Source organism: Budorcas taxicolor, chromosome 9 (assembly GCF_023091745.1).
Source record: "Budorcas taxicolor isolate Tak-1 chromosome 9, Takin1.1, whole genome shotgun sequence".
In the NCBI taxonomy this organism is placed as follows: Eukaryota; Metazoa; Chordata; class Mammalia; order Artiodactyla; family Bovidae; genus Budorcas; species Budorcas taxicolor.
In genome coordinates this window covers 51,184,575-51,205,745 of record NC_068918.1, presented here as the reverse complement: position 1 = coordinate 51,205,745, position 21,171 = coordinate 51,184,575, and the positions used below count along the sequence as shown (strand labels likewise).

Below are 21,171 nucleotides of genomic sequence, written 5' to 3'. Positions count from 1 at the left end.
CCACAATATAAAGAAATCCAGAGTATTTTCAGTTTCTACTCAGATGTGCCAGCAATGCCCTTTGCCTTTTTCTGAAAATGCAAATAATAACCACCCTGTGTAGTTTGGTGGAATGTTGACTATGTGTGGACATTGTGCTTATTAGGGATACAATGGGGAACAAAACAGGCTTGTCTCTGCTCTCATGAACTGTTCAGGGAAACCAATATATACTGTGGGCACAAAACAGGACGCACAGACTAACAGATTCTAGAAGTACGCTCATCTAAGGCAGAAGTTATTAAAAATAAAAATGCCACTAAAATAAAAATGACACTGAAGACAACGTTCTAAAATGCACGTTTAGATGGCTAAATGATGGAGGTGTGTTAAAAATAAACAATGTTAAAAGAATAAAAATAAACATTCTTCAGCAAGCTAAAAGGGAAGAGAAAAGAAAAACTGATGTGCAATGACCAGCTTAAATTCAGGAACGGGTGGGGGGTGCTGAGAGAGAGACCACATGATTAGAACTTACTTTGGTGGTTTCAGGTCCCTGTGAATTAGAGCTTTGGGCTGCATGCTGTGAAGATAGGCCACTCCTTGGGAACACTGTAAACACCAGCTCATTGCGTGGGCAGCGGTGTAATATGGCAATGGCTCGGCACCATGCAGCACTGCAAGAGAAAGGCACAAACTAAAAAGAACTTTATTGCATATAACAAGACACAAGGTGAATACCAGCACTGTCAGAACACATGACCGGGTATTCTCCTACACAGGCTCCCAACGCTCATGCTTTTCCTTCTTTTCTAAATAAAAAGATAGAAACAGCTAATGATTTCAAATGGGTAACTACCACATAAGTACCTAACATTTAATAGGATATCTATTAAATGTTATACGTAGATTCAAATACAATTAATATATATTACCACATTTTTTAATCTCAATAGATGCAGTCTTGCACGCAATAATATAAATTACAAGCATCTGATAGCATACTGTACTTTTAGAGAGCTACAAACAAACAGTATAGAAGAAAACAAAATGATGTGCACTGAAATGTTTACAATTATGCTTTCTATAACAGCTAAAAACGAGAAGTAATTCAAAATAAAACACAGAAGTATTAGACAGCCAGTAACAATGACAAACACATGAGCAGGAGACACAGCTACATAAAACGCTACATGTTACGAAAATGGTATGACAAGAGACTATATAGATGGTTGGTGTTTCTTAGCGTGAAACAGCTCTGTTCTACACAGCTAACTAAACGGATTAGCTCTGTTCTATAAAGGGAACTAAATAATACAGTTTCCTTTCATTGTTACTGAAATGTTCCATAAAGTGAACATTTTCACAAATTTACTTTTTGGGGTAAAAAAAAGCAAAATAAAGCAGAATAAGGATGTGTAGCTAAAAAGTTCTAAAATGAGGAGACTGAAAGCTAAGACACGGCAAAAAGAAAAGGTTGTTAAGTATGAAGATACTTTAAAATCTATTTAAAAAGCAAGTAATGCTTTTAACATTATGAAGAGTACCATCAATTTAAAAGATTACTATACTTAGACGTCTAAATTTCACATACTAATGTTGTAGCCTCTTGTCTTTAGCAGATTTTTAATCTTTGGCAGATTTCTTTTCTTAACTATCTCCTTTTGGGACTCTGAGGATAAATTGTGAAGAACATTAAGTAACTTACAGTTTGTATTAAAAGCTTTTCAATTATTTTACTCTAATAAAGACAGGTCTAATGACACTCACCATTATACAAGGAGCCCCCTTCAGCATATTCCATTACAAGACACACCTGAAGGAAACATATGTCAGAATAACCACAGAGCTACAGCATCCTAGGGAACTTGAGAGACAACTTAGATCGAGCTTTGATTTTATAAATGCATTTAAAAATCATTCTTTTGGTCCCCAGTATCTGAATAGCACTAGAGGAAAAAAAAAGGTATCTGTGATCTAAGACCTTGTCTTCTAGAGGCCCACTGTCTAAGAGTGAAGATGTATATAAAAACATAATCACAAGACCTTTGCGGATTTTTTCCAGTGCAAATGAACAGAGGCTATCACAGGTTATTTTGAATCTCCAAAGAAGAAGAGGTTACTGGATAAGACCACCCAAGATAACTCTTCCCTTATACTGTGTTGCTAATAGATTAGAAGCACACACAGTATGATTTTTTTTGTTGTTTTAGAAATAATATGCCAGATCAAAACAGCTTCATAAACTATACAGCTGCATGTATTTGCCATGTCTTTTCTCACAGACAGAGTAAAATGAAAAAATGACAAACTTACTGGATTCAAGCAGGCTCCATATAGCTTTACGATGTTAGGATGGTTCACACGCGATAACTGTCGAAGCTGTAACAAAAAAAGGTTTCTTTCGAAAAGTCCTAACTTTTGAGGAAGTGATCTCACAGTATCATTCAAGTCTTAAGGTTGTACAAAACATTAGTTTAATCATTCAACAGTCACTGTTTCCTATGTAGCAGGCACCGTGATCATAAGCACCTGCCTACAATGGTACAGAATCCCTGCCCTGGAGTTCTCACAGTTTAGTTGTGGGAGAGATACATACACTAATAATTAAAGCAACATGCAAAGTGCTATAACAGGAGTTATGAACAAGGCGTGAGTACAATAAGAAGCAATTAAGTTTGCCAAGAAATGTCAGAAGGCCATCCCTGAGATGGCACTGAGCTGAGTTATCCAAACCAGAGGAAGCCGTATCATCAGCACCTTCATCTTCATAGCTATGGTTGAAGGAATACTCTATCTACTCTATGCTGGGCACTGGGAGGCACTTCACAGATACTGTATAATCCTCACAACTTTGCAAGGCAGGTATTATCACTTTCATTTTAAAGATGAGGTACCCTGAAGATAAGGCTCAGAGTAGGTTAAATGAGTCGCTAAATACCCTAGAGCTATGAATTTTGGTCTGTCTGACTTAAAATCTGCACTCTTGCATTCTTTTCCCTCCACCTCCTATCTCCTGAGTTAATTCCCTCTTCTCAGTTCCCATTACAACTGCCTTTGCCTTAGCAATTCCAATCTGAACCAATGTAGTAATTACTACAGCCTCCTTCTAACTGGTTTCCGTACTTTCAGTTTTATCCAATCAAATCCAATCCAATGATTCATAGTGAGATCCGTGAGTGGTTTGGCTGTACTCATTTCTCTTGCTCTTTATCTCAAATTAATATTAACATATCCCCCCAACTGCTCCCTACTCTTTCTTCTCCCCCTTTTCTGCTTTTTCCCCTTTCTTCTTCCTCTCCTTCTCTTGCTAAGTCACTTCAGTCTGACTCTGTGCGACACCACAGACGGCAGCCCACCAGGCTCCCCTGTCCCTGGGATTCTCCAGGCAAGAACACTGGAGTGGGTGGCCTTTCCTTCTCCAAAGCATGAAAGTGAAAAGTGAAAGTGAAGTCGCTCAGTCGTGTCCGACTCTTAGTGACCCCATGGACTGCAGCCCACCAGGCTCCTCCGTCCATGGGATTTTCCAGGCAAGAGTACTGGAGTCGGGTACCATTGCCTTCTCCGTCTCCTTCTCTATTATCTGCATAATACTGCTGGCTCATATGAAGCCCAAAGGTAAACCTTTTTGCCACATGCTACTAGAAAGCTGAACTTTTCTACAGCCAACATTTCTAGATTTTTAATCCTAAGAGACTTAATATCACTATTTATTATATTTCACCTTGTTAAGATTCTGAAGTACTGAGCTTTAGACAGCAGATTGTTCAAGCATTTACTCTTGCTCCCCCATCAAATACTACCAAAAGGGGAAAGGTACTTTTTTTCAAGACAAACTCAGAAAGATGAAGAAAATGTGATATGAGAAAACAGCACACATTTTTGGAAGTTGGAAAGCAAATGAGTAGCAATAACTGACACTACAGATCTAAAAGCAAATGAGAAAAAGTGAGAAGCAACCAGATTTAACTCTAAAACCTCCGAAAGGTTGGGGAGTGGTGACAGTACCAGGTAGCTATTCACATAAGCGATTACTAATAAAAGGGCAGAGAAATTGCTTAAAATTAGGCCAAAGATTCCCTCCTTCCCTGTCTTCAAACAGCTAGTGAAAGCCTCTTTATTGTCCCAAAGATTAGAGGTTAAGCAATAAATGCTGGAGAGGATGTGGAGAAAAGGGAACCCTCTTACACTGTTGGTGGGAATGCAAACTAGGATAGCCTCTATGGAAAACAGTGTGAAGACTCCTTAAAAAACTGGAAATAGAACTGCCATTAGACCCAGCAATCCCACTGCTGGGCATACACATCACGGAAACCAGAACTGAAAGAGACACGTGTACCCCAATGTTCATTGCAGCACTGTTTATAATAGCCAGGACATGGAAGCAACCTAGATGTCTATCAGCAGACGAATGGGTAAGAAAGCTGTGGTACATATACACAATGGAGTATTACTCAGCCATTAAAAAGAATACATTGGAATCAGTTCTAATGAGGTGGATGAAACTGGAGCCTATTATACAGAGTGAAGTAAGCCAGAAAGAAAAACACCAATACAGTATACTAACACATATATATGGAACTTAGAAAGATGGTAACGATAACCCTGTATGCAAGATAGCAAAAGAGACACAGATGTATAGAACAGTCTTTTGGACTCTGTGGGAGAGAGAGAGGGTGGGATGATTTGGGGGAATGGCGTTGAAACAGGTATAATATTATATATGAAATGAATCGCCAGTCCAGGTTCGATGTATGATACAGGATGCTTGGGGCTGGTGCACTGGGATGACCCAGCGGGATGGTATGGGGAGGGAGGTGGGAGGGGGTTTCAGGATGGGGAACATGTGTACACCTGTGGAGGATTCATGTTGATGTATGGCAAAACCAATACAATATTGTAAAGTTAAAAAAAAAAAAAGATTAAAAGTTGATTCTTTAGAGAAGGTATAATAATATCTTCTCTAAATATAGATATATATTTAATGCAGAGATAAACACAGAGATAGAAATATAGAGAAGGTGTGAGTCTGGATTGAGGGACATCAAACAAAACTAAGGATGAGCTCAACGTAGTTGCCTCTGAGAAGGAGAAAACTTGATAGGAGGAGATACACGGGATTTTTAATAAAAATACATGGAGAACCATTCAACAATTTAAATTATGTATATCTATAACTTTGATGAAAAATTTTTTCTCCAAGCTATTATCATCTTTTTGACTGGATTCCTAGACTTTAATACATATGATTTTATCTAGTTTTAGGAAACTGCCAATACAACAGTATCTGATCAATATCCTCATTTAAACCATAAACAAAAACTGAATAAGGCAAGATAAAGCCAGACTGCTGGACTACAGATCATTTTTCCTCATGATGACATCAAACCATTCATCAGTATCTCTCAATTCATTCAACTAACTTACAAAAATCTACTTCATGTTATGCATTTAAAAATATCAGGAAGTATATTTTGACATTATAATTAAATAAAATCACAGATAAAAATTCAGAAAGTTTATAAGGTAAAGACCACTTTTGTTGGCCAATGACGTTAAAAAGTTATAAAATCACTGACTTATTCAAATACTGTAATCTAATATATAAAACAGCATAAAAGAATGAACCTGATAATAAATAATCTCATGATTATTGAATTCTCCATCATCAAATCTGTAGGAGAACAGCTATAAATTTTCATGCTAAATGAGAAAAGCCAATTTGACATAATTTTTCCTTAAAATAATCTCATTCGAATTTCTTAAAACATTCAGTCAAAAATGAATGCATAAAATTTCCCTTCTTAACTTTAGATAATGGGAGAGATTACCATTTCTTTTCTATTTTAAAATTTAAATTCTATGCCTTGAAATAGATCTGAATTACATGGAAGAGACTGTATTTTAATTCAGGGATGAATTCATTTATGCAGCTAAATCTTCTAATCTTTAATCAGAACTAAGAGTATGAATGAAAATATGTTCCTACGGCATTCCCTTTAGTTCAACTAAATTGCTGATGTTTAAGAACACAGAGAAATGACAATTGAGAAACACTTTGTTTTTCACAAATACCAAATTCACAGAGTATCTTAGGTAAAGAACTACACAACAGAAATGACATTTCAACTTACCTCTACAATAAAAGCTTTCCTCTCAGATTCACTTTCTATTTGTTTAATGGCAACATCTTTTGCTCTCCACTTGGCTTTGCATACTACTCCAAAAGCTCCTCTTCCAACAACCTGAGTTAAAAGCAAACCAAAAAAAAACCCCATGAGAATCAGAAACAAATAGATCCAGCCCACATATAATGCTGAAGCAAACCTGAAAGGTTAAAAGATTTCAGAAATCATCACGATCTGGATTTGCCACAGAGCCAGTATGAATTTTCGTTAAAACAAGGAGACAATGAAAGGCACTGTCTCTATCTTTTAAAGTTTATGCTCTAGACACCTCTTCATTCTCAAAACCAAAACTAAAAAAAAGGACTCTTAAAGACAGAAAACAAATTAAAACAGGCAAGATGAATGAGAAGATACAGAGAAGATGGTTTGGAAAAACAAAAATAGACAGCAGAAACGTAATCAATGTTTTAAGCTCTTATATTTATGAAATTAAAAACAGCTTTTAAATAGTTCAGTGGGGTAGGGAGTAGAGGGGAAAGGATAAAAATGTAGATGATAAAAGACTGGCCAATGTGAAGGACGGACAAAACACGGCATATTATACACTGGAATGTTATTCGTCAAGAAAAAGGAATAAACTACTGATACATGCTACAACACGGATGAACCTTACTAAGCTCAAACGACAGACACGAGAGACCACACGCTGTATGACTCCAGTCATATGCAATGTCTGCAAAAGGCAACCTTTAGGGGTAAAAAGTGGATCAGTCGTCATTTGGGGCTGAGAGTGGAAACTGGGAGTAACTGTAAATGGGTAGGAGGAATCCTACCAAGGCAATGAAAATGTTTGCAAACAGATTTCTGGTGATGTTTGCACAACTTAGTAAATTGTAAAAATCACTGTACACTTTAAATGGCTAAATTTTGTGATATGTAAAATATATCTCATTAAAGTTACTTTTTAAAGTTACAAAATAAAAACCGACCATATGTTGTATTATTGTTGAAGCTGACAGGTAGCTCTCGAGTTCATTCCTCTCTCAAGCTACTCTACTTTTACTGATGCTTGAAATTCACCATTATATTAAAACAATAACAAAAGAATAGCTTTTGATACTTATTAGAATAAAATAAGTCTTTTACCACTGAAAATGACCTTAGTTATGTGCCACTTACTTCAATCTTTCAAATTCCAAAGGATCTAAGTACTTCCTTAAGGGAAAAATCTACAGCTCTCACCAATGATGTACTTTCTATGTAGTAAGCACTGAGCTGAGAAGGAAATGGCAACCCACTCCAGTAGTCTTGCCTGGAGAATCCCATGGACAGAGAAGCCAGGCAGGTCATGAGGTCACGAACGGTAAGCTACAACTGAAGTGACTGCGCATGCACGCATGCAAATCTGTATCATGTGTCAGAAAGGAGCAGTTACATCTCTTGGAGGAAGTCTTCACTTTAGGCAAACTTACATGAACAGGTACTCTTTCCAGAGTGAGAAACAGGTGCTAGTAAATACCAGGATAGTTAGTTGTAAGCTGAAATGGATGGCCACTCTAGCCATAACTCAAATTCCACTTCAAACATTACACAAAGCAGTATGGACATTTCTCATGCTGCTTAATGTATAAAACTACCCAAACAGTTAACATTCAGTGAATGCCTACCATGTGCCAAGTACTAGTCTATGTGCTTTAGTGCATTAACATATTTAATCCTCCTCCATTTTAAAAGTAAGTAAACTGAGTCACACAGTTGCCAAGTTGCCCAAGATCACAGAGTCAGAGGAGCCAGGATTTGAAACATATTATAAACAATTCACTTTATATTCAACCTTTGATGTCATTGTTGTTTAGGCTGTAAGTTGTGTCTGACTCGTCTGTGACCCTGTGGACTGGTGCCCACCAGGCTCCTCTGTTATGGGATTTTCCAGGCAAGCCTGGAGTGGGTTGCCATGACCTCCTCCAGGGGATCTTCTCAACCCAGGGATCAAACCTGCGTTCCTGCTTGGCAGGTGAATTCTTTACCACCAAGCCACCTGGGAAGCCTGTATGCCATCAGCCTAAAGGAAACTGAGTTGTCTTGATTCTGGCGACTTTTCTTTTTCCATTCCTGGCCCTTGGTGCTCAGGGACCCCCTGCTAATTAGGCTCTGGCCCTCCTCCATACCTCTCATAGGGAAAGGAGTCAATGTCACTTATTTGAACTTTGCATCCAGTTACTTTAACATGAACAGTGATTGGCTAAACCTGGTACCACTGGAATAATGGCAAGAGCACACCTAGGATCTGAAACCCAACAGACTTGTGTTTAAATATAGACTCTGTCTGCCTGCTAGCGACCAATACTGGGCAAATTAATGTCTTTGAGATTCTGTTTTCTCAACAGTAAAAGGGAGATGTTTACATTTTCTTCAGCATATTATCTATAGGGTTCATAAGTCAAAATCAGACATTTTCTTATACACCACAAAAGAATAATAAATGCTTGGAGTTGGGTATGAGTAAGTTTGAGGAGTTATACTACTTATTTCTTTCAAATTAACCACAATGAACAGCACACCTAAAATGAATTTCAACATTATGACAATATCAGGTCAAGAAAGAAAGGATGGAGAGACCAGTCTATCTGTTAACAGTACTATGAATAACGATTGGGAAGTAATTTTATACATTCTCCAACTATGTATTTATAAATGGTGGCTCAGGTCTGACTCGCAAAGAGTTGGACACTACTGAGCAACTGAACTGATACTGATACTGGTGGCTCAGACAGTAAAGAATCTGCCTCCAATGCAGGAGACGTGGGTTCAGTCCCTGGGTCAGGAAAATTCCTGAAGGAATGGCTTCATAAGAGAATAGCTAACCAATCAAGTATTCTTGCCTGGAGAATTCCAGGGACAGAGGAGCCTGGCAGGCAACAGTCCATGGGGTCACAAAAGAGTCAGACAGGACTTAGTGGATAGTAATTTCCCTTTTCTTTCCCTTTTCATGTATTTACAGATACCTCAAAGCAACTGGTACTCAGCAAGTCTCTTGTTTCATTTTGCTATTCTCAAGAATGCCCACACAGGGATTTCAAACATTACATCTGTGTATCATGCATCTGTTGCAAAAACTGTGTAAGGTGTGCACGACTCACTGTGATGCTCAAGTGCCACCTAGTGCTGAGATGATGGCCAACCTGAGCCTGCAACTTAAAACCATGAGAACACAATGTGGGCAACTAAGGACATGATAAACTTTCTCCCTCTCATTTACAAAAGCAATTTTTTGGAAACACTCTGAAATATAAAACAGGCATTTCATGTAAGATAAGAGTCCATGAACTTATTAAGAAGCCTCTGCGTGCATCAGGGCCATGTGATATTTCACGTGTATGGTGAAACAACAGATCTAAAATGATTAAATAAAGTCCAAGATGCCTGAGGTTGTACAGGTAAACTGAAATACATAACAGAAAAAATAACTGTAATAATTCAACGGTCAGAGGCACAGCTGCTGCTGCTGCTGCTAAGTCGCTTCAGTCGTGTCTGACTCTGCGACCCCATAGACGGCAGTCCACCAGGCTCCGCCATCCCTGGGATTCTCCAGGCAAGAACACTGGAGTGGGTTGCCATTTCCTTCTCCAAAGCATGAAAGTGAAAAGTGAAAGGGAAGTCACTCAGTAAGTGTCTGACTCTTAGCGACCCCATGGACTACAGCCTACCAGGCTCCTCCATCCATAGGATTCTCCAGGCAAGAGTACTGGAGTGGGGTGCCATCGCCTTCTCCTTCAGAGGCACAGAATCAGTGCTTAATGAATTATATTTCTGTGTATGTAATGATTCTGATTACTAAATTCCAGTGTGTGGAGGGGGATTTCCCCACACTTTCAAGCACTCCTCAGATACCAGCTGGACAGCCTACCACTGAGTTCAATTCTGACATCATCCACCTGGAGAGAGCATCAGATCCCACAGGTTAAGGGCTCGGTTCTGCGAGACTGTGTTGTACCCTCCCTCTCTCCCACCAAAGGCTTCTATGCCCTCTCTGTGCCCATGTGTTCACCAACCTGGAAGCTCTCTGAAACCCGTCCTTCTGGGTTTATGTGGAGCTTCATTAAATGGACGTGAATGATTAAGCTGCTGGCCACTGCTGATTGATTAAACCTCCAGCCCTTCTCCCTCCCCAGAGGTCAGAGGGGTGGGGTTGAAAGTTCCAACCCCCTAATCACATTGTCAGTTCTCCTGGCAAGCAGCCCTGTTCTTAGGTGTGGTCCAAAATTAACCTCAGGACATCTTTATCTCTCAGCACTTACAAAATTCAGAGGGTTTTGGGAGCTGTGAGCCAGAAACTGCAGACAAAGACCAAATATATTTAAGAAATATTTTGGTCATCTGAATGACCAAGTACATGTGTGCTGAGTCTCTCAGTCATGTCCAGCTCTGTGACGCCATGGGCTGCGGCCTGCCAGGCTCCTCTGTCCATGGGGATTCTCTAGGCAGGAATACTGGAGTGGGTTCCCATGCCCTCCTCCAGGGGATCTTCCCAACCCAGGGATGCCGCATGGCAGATGGGTCCTTTACCGTCTGAGCCATCAGGAAAGCCCAAGAATACTGGAGTGGGTAGCCTATCCCTTCTCCAGGGCAACTTCCCGACCCAGGAATCAAACCAGGGTTTCTGGCATTGCACGTGGATTCTTTTCATATTTCTTGTAAATCACCATATCACAGAATCAAAATGTGACTTCCCATCTTTTCAAATGGCATAAATATTAGGGGTAAAAGAAAAAATATATAAAGAACTGATTCCTGCCTTCAAGGCTTGAAAGTGAGGTAGAGAAGAAATTCAAGACAAAACAATAACACACACACACACAAACACTTCCCAGCTGAAAAGGGCCAGAGATGAGAGTCTATGATGGTGGCTTTCAGGACAGACTTAGGGATTCAAGGGTAGAGAAGACTTATTTCCATGCCCCCTCCCCCTCAACTTCTCACTGAGATCTGTAGGAGAAAGCAGCCTCACAGGACAGGCTCTGCCAACATGGGAAGCTGCAAATAAGTTAGGTGTGGTAAAGGAGACAGTCAGAGGGAGGCCCCCCCATTCTTTCAGCCTTGACAGAACAGAAAAACTCCTGCCAAGAGAGAAAAAGGATAACTGAACACTGAAGTGTCTTCTGACTGCAGGAAGGAGGCTGTTGGATGGCAGACAGCTCAAAATACAGGAAGCTAAATGCAGAGCTCAGCTGCATCTCAGAGGATCAATGAAAGCCAAAGGGGAGGGTCCAGTTAGCAGGTGGGGAGAAATGGGTAAGGTCTCCCGCTTTCAAAAGGTGAAGTGAAGCTAAAGCCAACAGAACAATGAACTGCATTTATTCCTTAAACCAATATTTCTTGAATGTCTACTATATTCAGCTACCATCTGGGATACAAGAGATAAACCATAAATAAGACAAAGGCCTAGATCCACATTAAATGTACTTTCAATTTAAGTGGGGGATAGGGAGAAGAAAGAAAAGACAGTCAACAGACAAAAAGATGGGGCTTTCCATGTGGCTCAAGTGGCAAAGAATCTGCCTGAAAATGAAGGAGGCGCAGGAGATGCAGGTTTGATCCCTGGGTCAGGAACATCCCCTAGAGGAGGAAATGACAACCCACTCTGGTATTCTTGCCTGCAGAATCCCATGGATAGAGGAGCCTGGTGGGCTACAGCCTACTCTTTGGGTTGCAAAGAGTCAGACATGACTGAGCTCGCAAGCATGTGAGATAAAAAGATGAATAAGATAAGTAACAGCTTATAAAAAACTGCCATGGATAAAAAGAAAAAGTTGAATAATGGGACAAACTTATGTGGAAATTTATGGCTGGATAGTATAAACGGCATCTGAGGAGGTTGCTGCTGCTGCTGCTGCTAAGTTGCTTCAGTCGTGTCTGACTCCATGTGACCCCAGAGACGGCAGCCCACCAGGCTCCGCCGTTCCTGGGATTCTCCAGGCAAGAACACTGGAGTGGGTTGCCATTTCCTTCTGGGAGGCGTGAAAGTGAAGTCACTGAGTCGTGTCCAACTCTCAGCGACCCCATGGACTAATTTCATATTTGAATGACACAAGGAATGAACCGAAGAAACTACTATTGTAAAGACCCTAAAGGGGGAAAAAACCCTACAATCCCTATTCAACATTTGAACCCCAGCTATAGTTTCGGCATTATCCTACATATTCCAGATATAGAAGTAAACAAGTTAAACCAAACTCCTTGTTCTAACTACTTATATTCTCTGTGTGCAGGGAGACAAAGAGGAAGCAAAATGTGTGTATACGTAGGTTTATATATATATAAAAGAAAGAATGTTTCAAGAAAATGATAAATGCACTAAGAAGAAAAGAAACGTAATTGCATGTGTGTGTGTGTACACATTCATGCACTCCTCCCACTCCAATTTTAAATTAGGCCTTACTGAGAAAGGTGACATTTCAGTGATGACCTAGAGAAACACTTGGAGGGTTTGGTGAAAGCAGGACATAGTGGGAAAAGGAAAGAGTGAGGAAGGAGAAAGCCAGAGAGCCAGACAAAGTCTGGATCCTAGAGGGTTCTTGGCACAATGAAAAGGAGTCTGAATCTCAGTCTAAGTGTGATGGGAAGCAATTAGAGGAATTTAAGGAGGAATGTGATAGGATTTTACATTTAAAAAAAAATCATTCTGGCTCTGTGTGAAGAATGAACTGTAAGGAAGCTAGCTTATATATAGAGAGAGATCAGGCAGAAGGCTGTAAAAGCAGCCCAAGCAAGAGAGAAGTGCTTTGAGAACAAGGCTGATGGTAGTACAGAAAAATGAGCAGAACTGGGATATGTTTTAGCTTGGTTTTGTGCTCCTGTGCTCAGTCATGTTCGACTCTGTGACTCCATGGACTGTAGTCCACCAGGATCCTTTGTCCAAGGGATTTCCCAGGCAAGAACACTGGAGTGGGTTACCATTTACTACTCCAGGGGGTCTTCCCTACCCAGGGATCTAACCTGAGTCTCCTGCAACTCCTGAATTGCTGGCAGATTCTTTACCTGCTGAGTCATCAGGGAAGCAGGGGAATATGTTTTAGTTGTTGTTCAGTAGCTAAGTCGTGTCTGACTCTTTGCAACCCCATGGACTGCAGCACGCCAGGCTTTCCTGTCCTTCACTATCTCCTGGAACTTGTTCAAACTTATGTCCACTGAGTCGGTGATGCCATCCAACCGTCTCATAAACCATATGTTTTAGAGGTAAAGTCAAAAGAGCTTGCTGATGATCTGCATGCAGGCAGGACAGGTGGACAGGAAAAGACATGAGTCAATTATAATGTCTAGATTCAGAAACAGTTTAATAAAGGATAAGAAAGGATGAAGCAAGCAGATTTTCTTTTTTTTTTTTAATAGCACAGAGTTCTGATTTACTCATATAAAGCCTAAGATGTCTATTTAGTTATCTGAGTAGAGATATCAAGAAAGAGAAACATGAGTCAAGAAGCCAGGCAGAATATTAAAAACTGGGGAGAGTCACTAGCATTTAGTTGGTACTTCGAATCAATCCCTTGGGTGTGGTGACCAAAAAATAGCACGTGAACACTGGGGTTCCAGATCTGAGCTTTGAAGCACTTCAACATTTAGAACACAAGGGAAGAAGAAACCAGCAAAAAGAAAGCAAATATAAAAACAGCAAGAGCATTAAGTCAATGGCTCTCTAAGTGTAATCTCTGGGTCAGAAGTACTTGCATCACCTGGAAATTTGTGAAAATGTAATTCTCAAGTTTTCCACCTAGAATTACTGAGTCTGAGGGCCGGGTCCAGCATTCTGTGTTTTAACAAGCCCTTCAGGTGATTCTGACATTTCAGAATGACTGTATCAGGTTATACTAAAACCATAACTAACAATAAGACAAAATACCTCATTGGAAACCATCACACAGACCAGAGAGCCTTCGCTTACTGCTGATACGGTCTATGGAAGTTTTCCAGACCACTGGCATGATATCTTCAGCAGGAAGAAAGGAAAAGGGGAATTCTTGAGAGTAACGCACTGTTGTTCTTGACACATGGTAGATCAGAAGGAGACAGTGGCACAGATGGCACACTGAGACACAATGGCAACTGAGGTAAATAATAAAAGAAACCAATATTTAAACTACAAAACAATGACAGGAAGTCACTCTTTACTTACTACCAAATTTCTAATTCAAGTTCACAATCAAATATGCTTTTTTGATTGTACTCATATCTGAGTAAGCTTCTCTGACATATTATTATTAACAATTATTGTGAATGGACAGCTCTCCCCAAAGATCAGTTTTCACCAAGAGTGTAAAAAAGGGCACATGTCCAAATTACAAGTATCTCCCCCAATGCACACATCCATCCAAAATGGTGAACCCAGAAATAAATATTTCAGGTATTTTTCACAATCCCTCATCTATAAAAATAGAAAAACAAAGGAATGCAGCGAGAACTCTGGTTTTAAAAGGGAAGTCAAATCGAAATATTTCCTTCTGAACATAAGACTGTTTTCTAAATTAAAATGTTTTCAGATTAATTCCCTTATTATATGTACCTCTCCCTCCGTGGTTTAGTCCTCATGGTTTGGGATCCACAATTTTAGTCTCATGTAGGAAAGCAGATTTAAATTTAATTTCTGAATACAAAAAAGTGCAGCAGAAGAATATGAAATGACAGAAAAAAAATATTTCCATGCAATTAATATTAAAAGGCAAAAATACCAAAGTCAAAATTTGGTGTATGTGTTCAAAGAAAGCAACTCCTTTAAAAACTAATTTCTTTAAGATGGACAAACACTCCATTCCTTTGTCAAGTCAGGTTTTTAAAAACAAAAAAACCTAACTAAAGGAAAACTAAATGGAAAAGGGTGTGCACCCTTGCACTCTTAATTTACTATGAAATAATTCTTAATTGTGTCCAATTCATGTTATTTTTAGTTCAATGACTGTAGCTGTCATTTTGCTTTGGCCCTGACCTGTGATCTATGTGAATGGACCCTGGCCGTGCCGCCATTGCTCTGGCTAGAAATTTGGGACATGACAGAACAAGCATAGATCTGAACATTTATTAGTTAGAACATGGAGCCTCCAACTATTTCAGAACTTCAATATCTATTAATTAACTGTGGCAGAGTAGAACTGCCACCTGCTGACAAGACAGACTTTATAACACAGAAGTAAAGTTGATTATTCAGACTTTTTAAAACCAGCCATAAGACATCTGACCCCTTAAACAGGCCTTTCTTTCAAATAATATGCTCATGCCATCTTTTAAGTTACAAAGGCACACTATAAATGTTATCACTGTGGCTACCTCTTCACTGTGATAATAATTACAGGTTTCTCCTGAAACCAACAATCAAGATTCACATGAAAGCACTTATTAATAATTCTGAATATTCTTAATATTAATACTAATAACAAATCTATAGACAGTTTATTCAGGCCACTATAAGTTAGGTTCTATTATCAGTTTCCCACACATTTAACATTAAAAAATCACAAAATGTACAACACTGTCAAAGCTCTTTCTGTATTTCAATTTAAAACAAAACCTCTGCATGTCTCTAAGAACATATAAAGTATCCAATTATTATATGCACATTGCACATATGTTATTCTTAATGTCAACACTGTGGATCTCCCCTTTAAAAAGTGACCATGCCAAACAGGGTCTTTTTAGCATTTTAGTAAAGGCCCACTAATACATGGCTTGTATTGTTATAGCACCTGACCCTCTGCAGAATCTTTTACCCCTGGTTAAACCAAACTATTTGCTAGGTATAATTAATTGCAATGAAATCAACATTTGCAAAGAGAATCAGATTTTATTTTTAGTGTAAATACTGTGTTAGTCAAATCACTAACTTATCTTAACCTCTGGTTTAATCACATAAAAGAACCAGCTCACATAAAGAGAACCAGATGGACACTAGAATTCTCATGATTATGCTGCAGTAACTTCATTTACTCATTCAGCAACTATTTATAGAAAACCTTTAGATGCTAGGCATTGGAGTTTAAAGTGTGAATAAGGATAAACTTTGCTGAGGGATACCTACTTTCAGTGACAGCTAAGTATCATGAAGGCTATTAGAACTGACAAAGATCTAGGTTGCTCAGGGAAAGCTTTTCGAAGGAAGTAACACTGGAGAAGGAAATGGCAACCTACTCCAGTATTCTTGCCTGGAGAGTCCCACGGACAGAGGAGCCTGGCAGGCTACAGTCCCTGTGTCGCAAGAGGTGGACACGATTTAACGAATATACCACCACCAGCACCACCATTTGAATGGGACTTGAATGGTGAGAACAGGTCAATGAAATTCTAGGGAAAAGAGCATTAGAGGCAGAGGAACAACTACAAAGAGTTCATTTTAGTATCTTTCCCACTCTGTGATGCTTACTTTATTCAAAATCTAGTTTCAAAATCTTTCCCACTAAATGGAGCCTTCTGTGATAAACTCTACTTTCAAATTATTGCTTAAGTGTATAATTTACATTACATTCATAGTTTTAATTTATGGTTCTGAAAATCTAGTCTCAGGATAAGTCAAAGTTTTTAAGGAGAGAACCTTAGGATTCTTCACTCATCTTTCATAATTTTAGCACAGAAAAGAATGTTCATTAGGTGCTGGAGACCAGCTATTATAAATGAAATTGGTATTTTGTTTCCCATTCTTACAATAAGGTTTGGCTACAAACTAACTTCAGAAAGAACCAAAGGTACCTTATAAATCCAAGAGGAAAGAGCAAATGACTCAGGAGTGTGAAATCTCAAACTCAATTCCCTGCTCTACCATGTACTTAGATATAAGGCTTCTGGCAAATCAAACTCTATGACTAGTTGTCAATATCTGTAAACCGGGAGTATTGTTTGCCCTATTTAATTAGGATTAACAACTTCACTTTCACTTTTCACTTTCATGCATTGGAGAAGGAAATGGCAACCCACTCCAGTGTTCTTGCCTGGAGAATCCCAGGGACGGGGGAGCCTGGTGGGCTGCCATCTATGGGGTTGCAGAGTCGGACACAACTGAAGCGACTTAGCAGCAGCAGCAGTCATAAACTACATTTCATCATGATCACTGTCCTTAAAGCTGACTGTGGAAACAGAGCATAAATGCTAGAAAAAGTGTGAAACAGTAAGTGTGATTTCATTTTAGAACTGGAAGAAACCTTAAATTATCTTGTTCAATCTCTCTTTTTACATGAGAAATCAAGAAGCTCAGAAAAATCATGTTACTTGCTCAAAGTTATTGAAATACATGATGGCAGAATCAGTATGGCATCTACATTTTCTAAATACCCAGCCCAGTACACTTTTATTTTAACCACACCACACTGCCTCTATCACTTCTTGCAACCTAGTCCCCAATGGACTGATACATAACTCATAATTCAGTCAGATCCAGAATGATAAAAGCTAAATGACTTAAAAAATTTAAAAAATACCTACATAGGTTTCTAATGCTGTGACCTGACATAATTTGATATCAAAACTGAATTTAGAAAGTTTCACACTGACTATTACTGAGTCATGGTATAAGAAATGTAAGGATTAAAATCAGCTGATGCCTTAAAAATATGCATCTGTGAAATGAGTGCATATTTGGCCTATGGTCAGAGTATTTTTCTTTATACAGTTTCTGACTGAATCAGTATAATGCTGATTCAATTACACTGTTATTTGAGAAACAGAATATGATTTTCTTCATTTGTAGGCAATATACTGGTACCATATGAAATAATGAAAGCAATATAAAATACTTTTTGTTTCTAGTCATCTTTCTCTTATTCATGATTTTAAGCTGAGAGCAGAATCTAAGTTGAGAAATAATGAGTGCCCATGGTGCTTCCTAGATTATATAGTAATACTGCTTTAATGTAAAAATAAAGAATATGATGAAAATTATGTAATGGTTTTAACATTAGAAAGGTCTAAGTTCAAATCTTTAACATGAAAATAAACTGAGTAATAAAAACTGAAAAGAACAAAATTAGAAGACTACCTAACGTAAGAAAATTTCATCTAGAAACAAAAATTTACTCCTTAGGAATGTCCTAAATCTACTAAAGAATAGTTGAAACATCATCTAAACTAAAAGAAGGGTCTTTGGAAACAGAACCCAAACAGGAAGTTAAATAGCTTTGGGGGAAGAGTAGTTAAAGGACAGTCTCATAACCAAGAATGTAAAATGCTTCAGAAAGCAGTGCGGGAAAACTAAGGTTGTAAAAATCAGATGATGTAAGTCTCTGAAAACATTTGATAGACCACGAAGTACAAGTTATTATTATATAACAATTTGTAGTCTACAAGCACAGCAAGCAGTTCGCCACAGAGTAGACGTAAATGCTTATTTAAAAACTGCAATTCTTTTATACTGACTCACCGAATTTTTATTCTTAAAAAAGAAAGAATGTTAGCCATGAAAGCGGGATCAACTATCCAATTCTGAAAAAAGAATTTATCATAGTCTCAATAGAAAAACACACACACACACAAAGACACACACAAAACTCCCCCCCTTCCAAAATATGGGTCCTTCTTTTAGCCATATGACCTTAAAGCAGGTCACAGTTCCTTTCTGGAACTCAAGTTTCCTAATAATCTGTGTCAGGCACTGAGTTGGGTGTTTTGCATGTACTGCCTAATGAAGTCTCATACAAATAAAATGAAGTAGAAATTATAATTATTTTATAGTTAAGGAAACTAAAGCTCAAAAAGGTTAGTCAGGAAACTTGCTCCAGATCACGCAGCTAATAAATGGCATAGCTGATACACTGAACCTTCATCTAACTCCAAAGGTTTTGCTCTTCCCACTTACACTATCTTGTAAAATGAGGCTGTTTTCAGCGATCTTTAAGATTATTTTAAGCAAGTAAAAATAAAGTAATCCATTATTCTTCCAAAACATGCATAGAAAAAAAAAATTATTCGTCGAAGGATAATTATCTACTTTTAGCTTACCACTGTCTAAAAGTAACTTAAAATTTTTAAAGTAGAGATAATTCTTTGAGAACATGCAGGATTCTCGTGGGTGTATGTAATGCAGGGTACTTAGTAAATTTCTTAAATGATAAACAAATGCTAAATAATAAATACTATTTCCAACCAAAGTTTTAATACTTTCTAAAGTGTCTTTAAAATATACATAGCTTTCAGTTTTCTAAATTTTATGGTCTATACAACCAACCTCTGTGCATTGAAAAGAAGCAACGTGCTAAAGGCACATTGTTACCTTGCTCCAAAATAATTTTAAATATTGCAGAATAAAGGATGTATTCGGGTTTTATAACAGCGATTTCTGGTTTGATCTCACATTCTAGTTGTCACTGAAATCAATCGTTATTTCTTCAGAATATGCTACTCGAAACATTTTTTCATCCTAAACCAGTCTACATTACTACTGGTGAAATTAGCCTAAATTAGTCTAATTGAAGGCTATTAAATAACATTTAATATGACTACTGCTCTATGGAATCGGCGAAACAGCTACTCGGTACTTGGAAAAACTATTAGACTTGTGGATGTATTAATTTACGAAGCATCCATTGAGCACCCACTGCGTGCCAGATGCTGAGCCAGAAGTCGAACATAATATAATCCTTGACCCTTAAGAACACCCTGTTTTGGAGAACTAAAACTCCAAAACGGCAATGGTCTTTGATATATTTTACTACTTACAGATTCTAGAACTGGTGGACCAGACGATCGCACCAGTTCATCCTTTTCCGTTTGAGATGACCCAAACTCCAAGCACCGGAGTATTAAATCCAAACTCAAGAGTGCTAAAGGGAGAAAAAAAGAGAGCTACCCCGGAGCAGCCGAACGCGGAGAGCCCCTTTATACCCGGTCTCTGTGGGGTGTGGGGACTCCCGGGTGGGTCTCAAGAAATAGAAAGGTTGGGGAGGCTCCTTAAGAGTCAGGACCAGGCAGAGACCGGGACAGGCCAGGGCTCGAGCCTCCGTGCCGGGCCTCGCTCACCTCTTCCACCTCGATCTCCTTGTAGTCTATCTCTTCAAAGTTGAGGACTTGGGAGGGGGCTTCGATCATCTCACCGGCGGAAGACGAGGAGGAGGAAGAAGCGGCGGAGGCTGTAGACATGATCCCTCGCGGAGCCCGGGGGGCCCGGGAAGGCTGCCGCCCGGACAGTCCGGGGGAGACCCGCGCCCACCCGCCTCCGGACCGACCTTCAACCTGGAGCCACGGCGATCCGTGGCAGGGACAGGGACAGCGGCCACAGCCGAGTCCCGGCTCCGGCTCAGCAGCGTTTTCCGCCGCCCGGCCCCGCCCACCAAACTTCCGGTTCCGGCCAGAAATCGGAAACAAAAGGAGGGCCTTGAGATCAAGGGAGGGGAGGGGAGAATTCGGTGACTGAGACAGAGAAAGGAAGGACAGGTTGGGGGTGGGGTGGGGGAGGGCTGGAGTGGGGGAGGGTGAGAGGCTAGTTTGGACCCGAGGGACAAATTTCGCGAGACCTTTATTAAGGGCCTTCAGCAAAGTGATGATACCGCGAGAGCTGAAGTGTGACGTAATTAAAACGCGCGAACGGAAGTGGCGCAGAGCACGATGGACTCTCAGTACGGTTGGTCCTTTAGGAACCAGCGGGAAAGATAAAAGCTACGGTTTCAGCCTTGCTGGGTGAAGTATGTTTTGACCCCGCTCCCTTTTCTGTCAGAGACCTGCAGATGGACGGGGTAGTATTGGATTGAGTTTTTGTGATGAAGCTTACTATGCAGTTTCACTCCTAAGCTAAACTGCACTATTTCTTAAAAAGCCTAGGAAAATGTATTTTGTGTTTGGAGGGAAGCGATTGCTACTGTTACTTTGAGCCAGTCCCTGATGCTGTCAGAGATTCTAGAGAAAATAATACACAGCGAGCCAGCGTATGTAACCTGAATAATACAATATAGGCTCACGAACAGAAGTTAATTTTAGGTAAGGTAGATATTTATGATTTGGCATAATTTTTCGTTCATTTGAACATATAGGATGTATTGGTACATGTCGGAGTGCAGTGCTTTGTGCTGGGTGCTTTACATTTATGTATCCCTATTTTATC

The 21,171-nt window shown here is 39.4% G+C and overlaps 1 protein-coding gene across 1 annotated transcript in view; it reads right to left on the bottom strand.

Annotated features, from left to right (window-relative positions):
- The window catches only part of MAP3K7 (mitogen-activated protein kinase kinase kinase 7), a 72,107-nt gene extending 51,894 nt beyond the window's left edge, over positions 1 to 20,213 (bottom strand). Inside the window, exons 1-5 of the mRNA XM_052645739.1 lie at positions 20,094 to 20,213; positions 6,114 to 6,224; positions 2,296 to 2,361; positions 1,750 to 1,795; positions 518 to 656 (exon numbers count right to left, since the gene is read on the bottom strand). Of these exons, the coding sequence (XP_052501699.1) occupies positions 518 to 656; positions 1,750 to 1,795; positions 2,296 to 2,361; positions 6,114 to 6,224; positions 20,094 to 20,213 (482 nt within the window). The remainder of the gene's footprint in view (positions 1 to 517; positions 657 to 1,749; positions 1,796 to 2,295; positions 2,362 to 6,113; positions 6,225 to 20,093) is intronic.
- Positions 20,214 to 21,171: the final 958 nt, after the last annotated feature.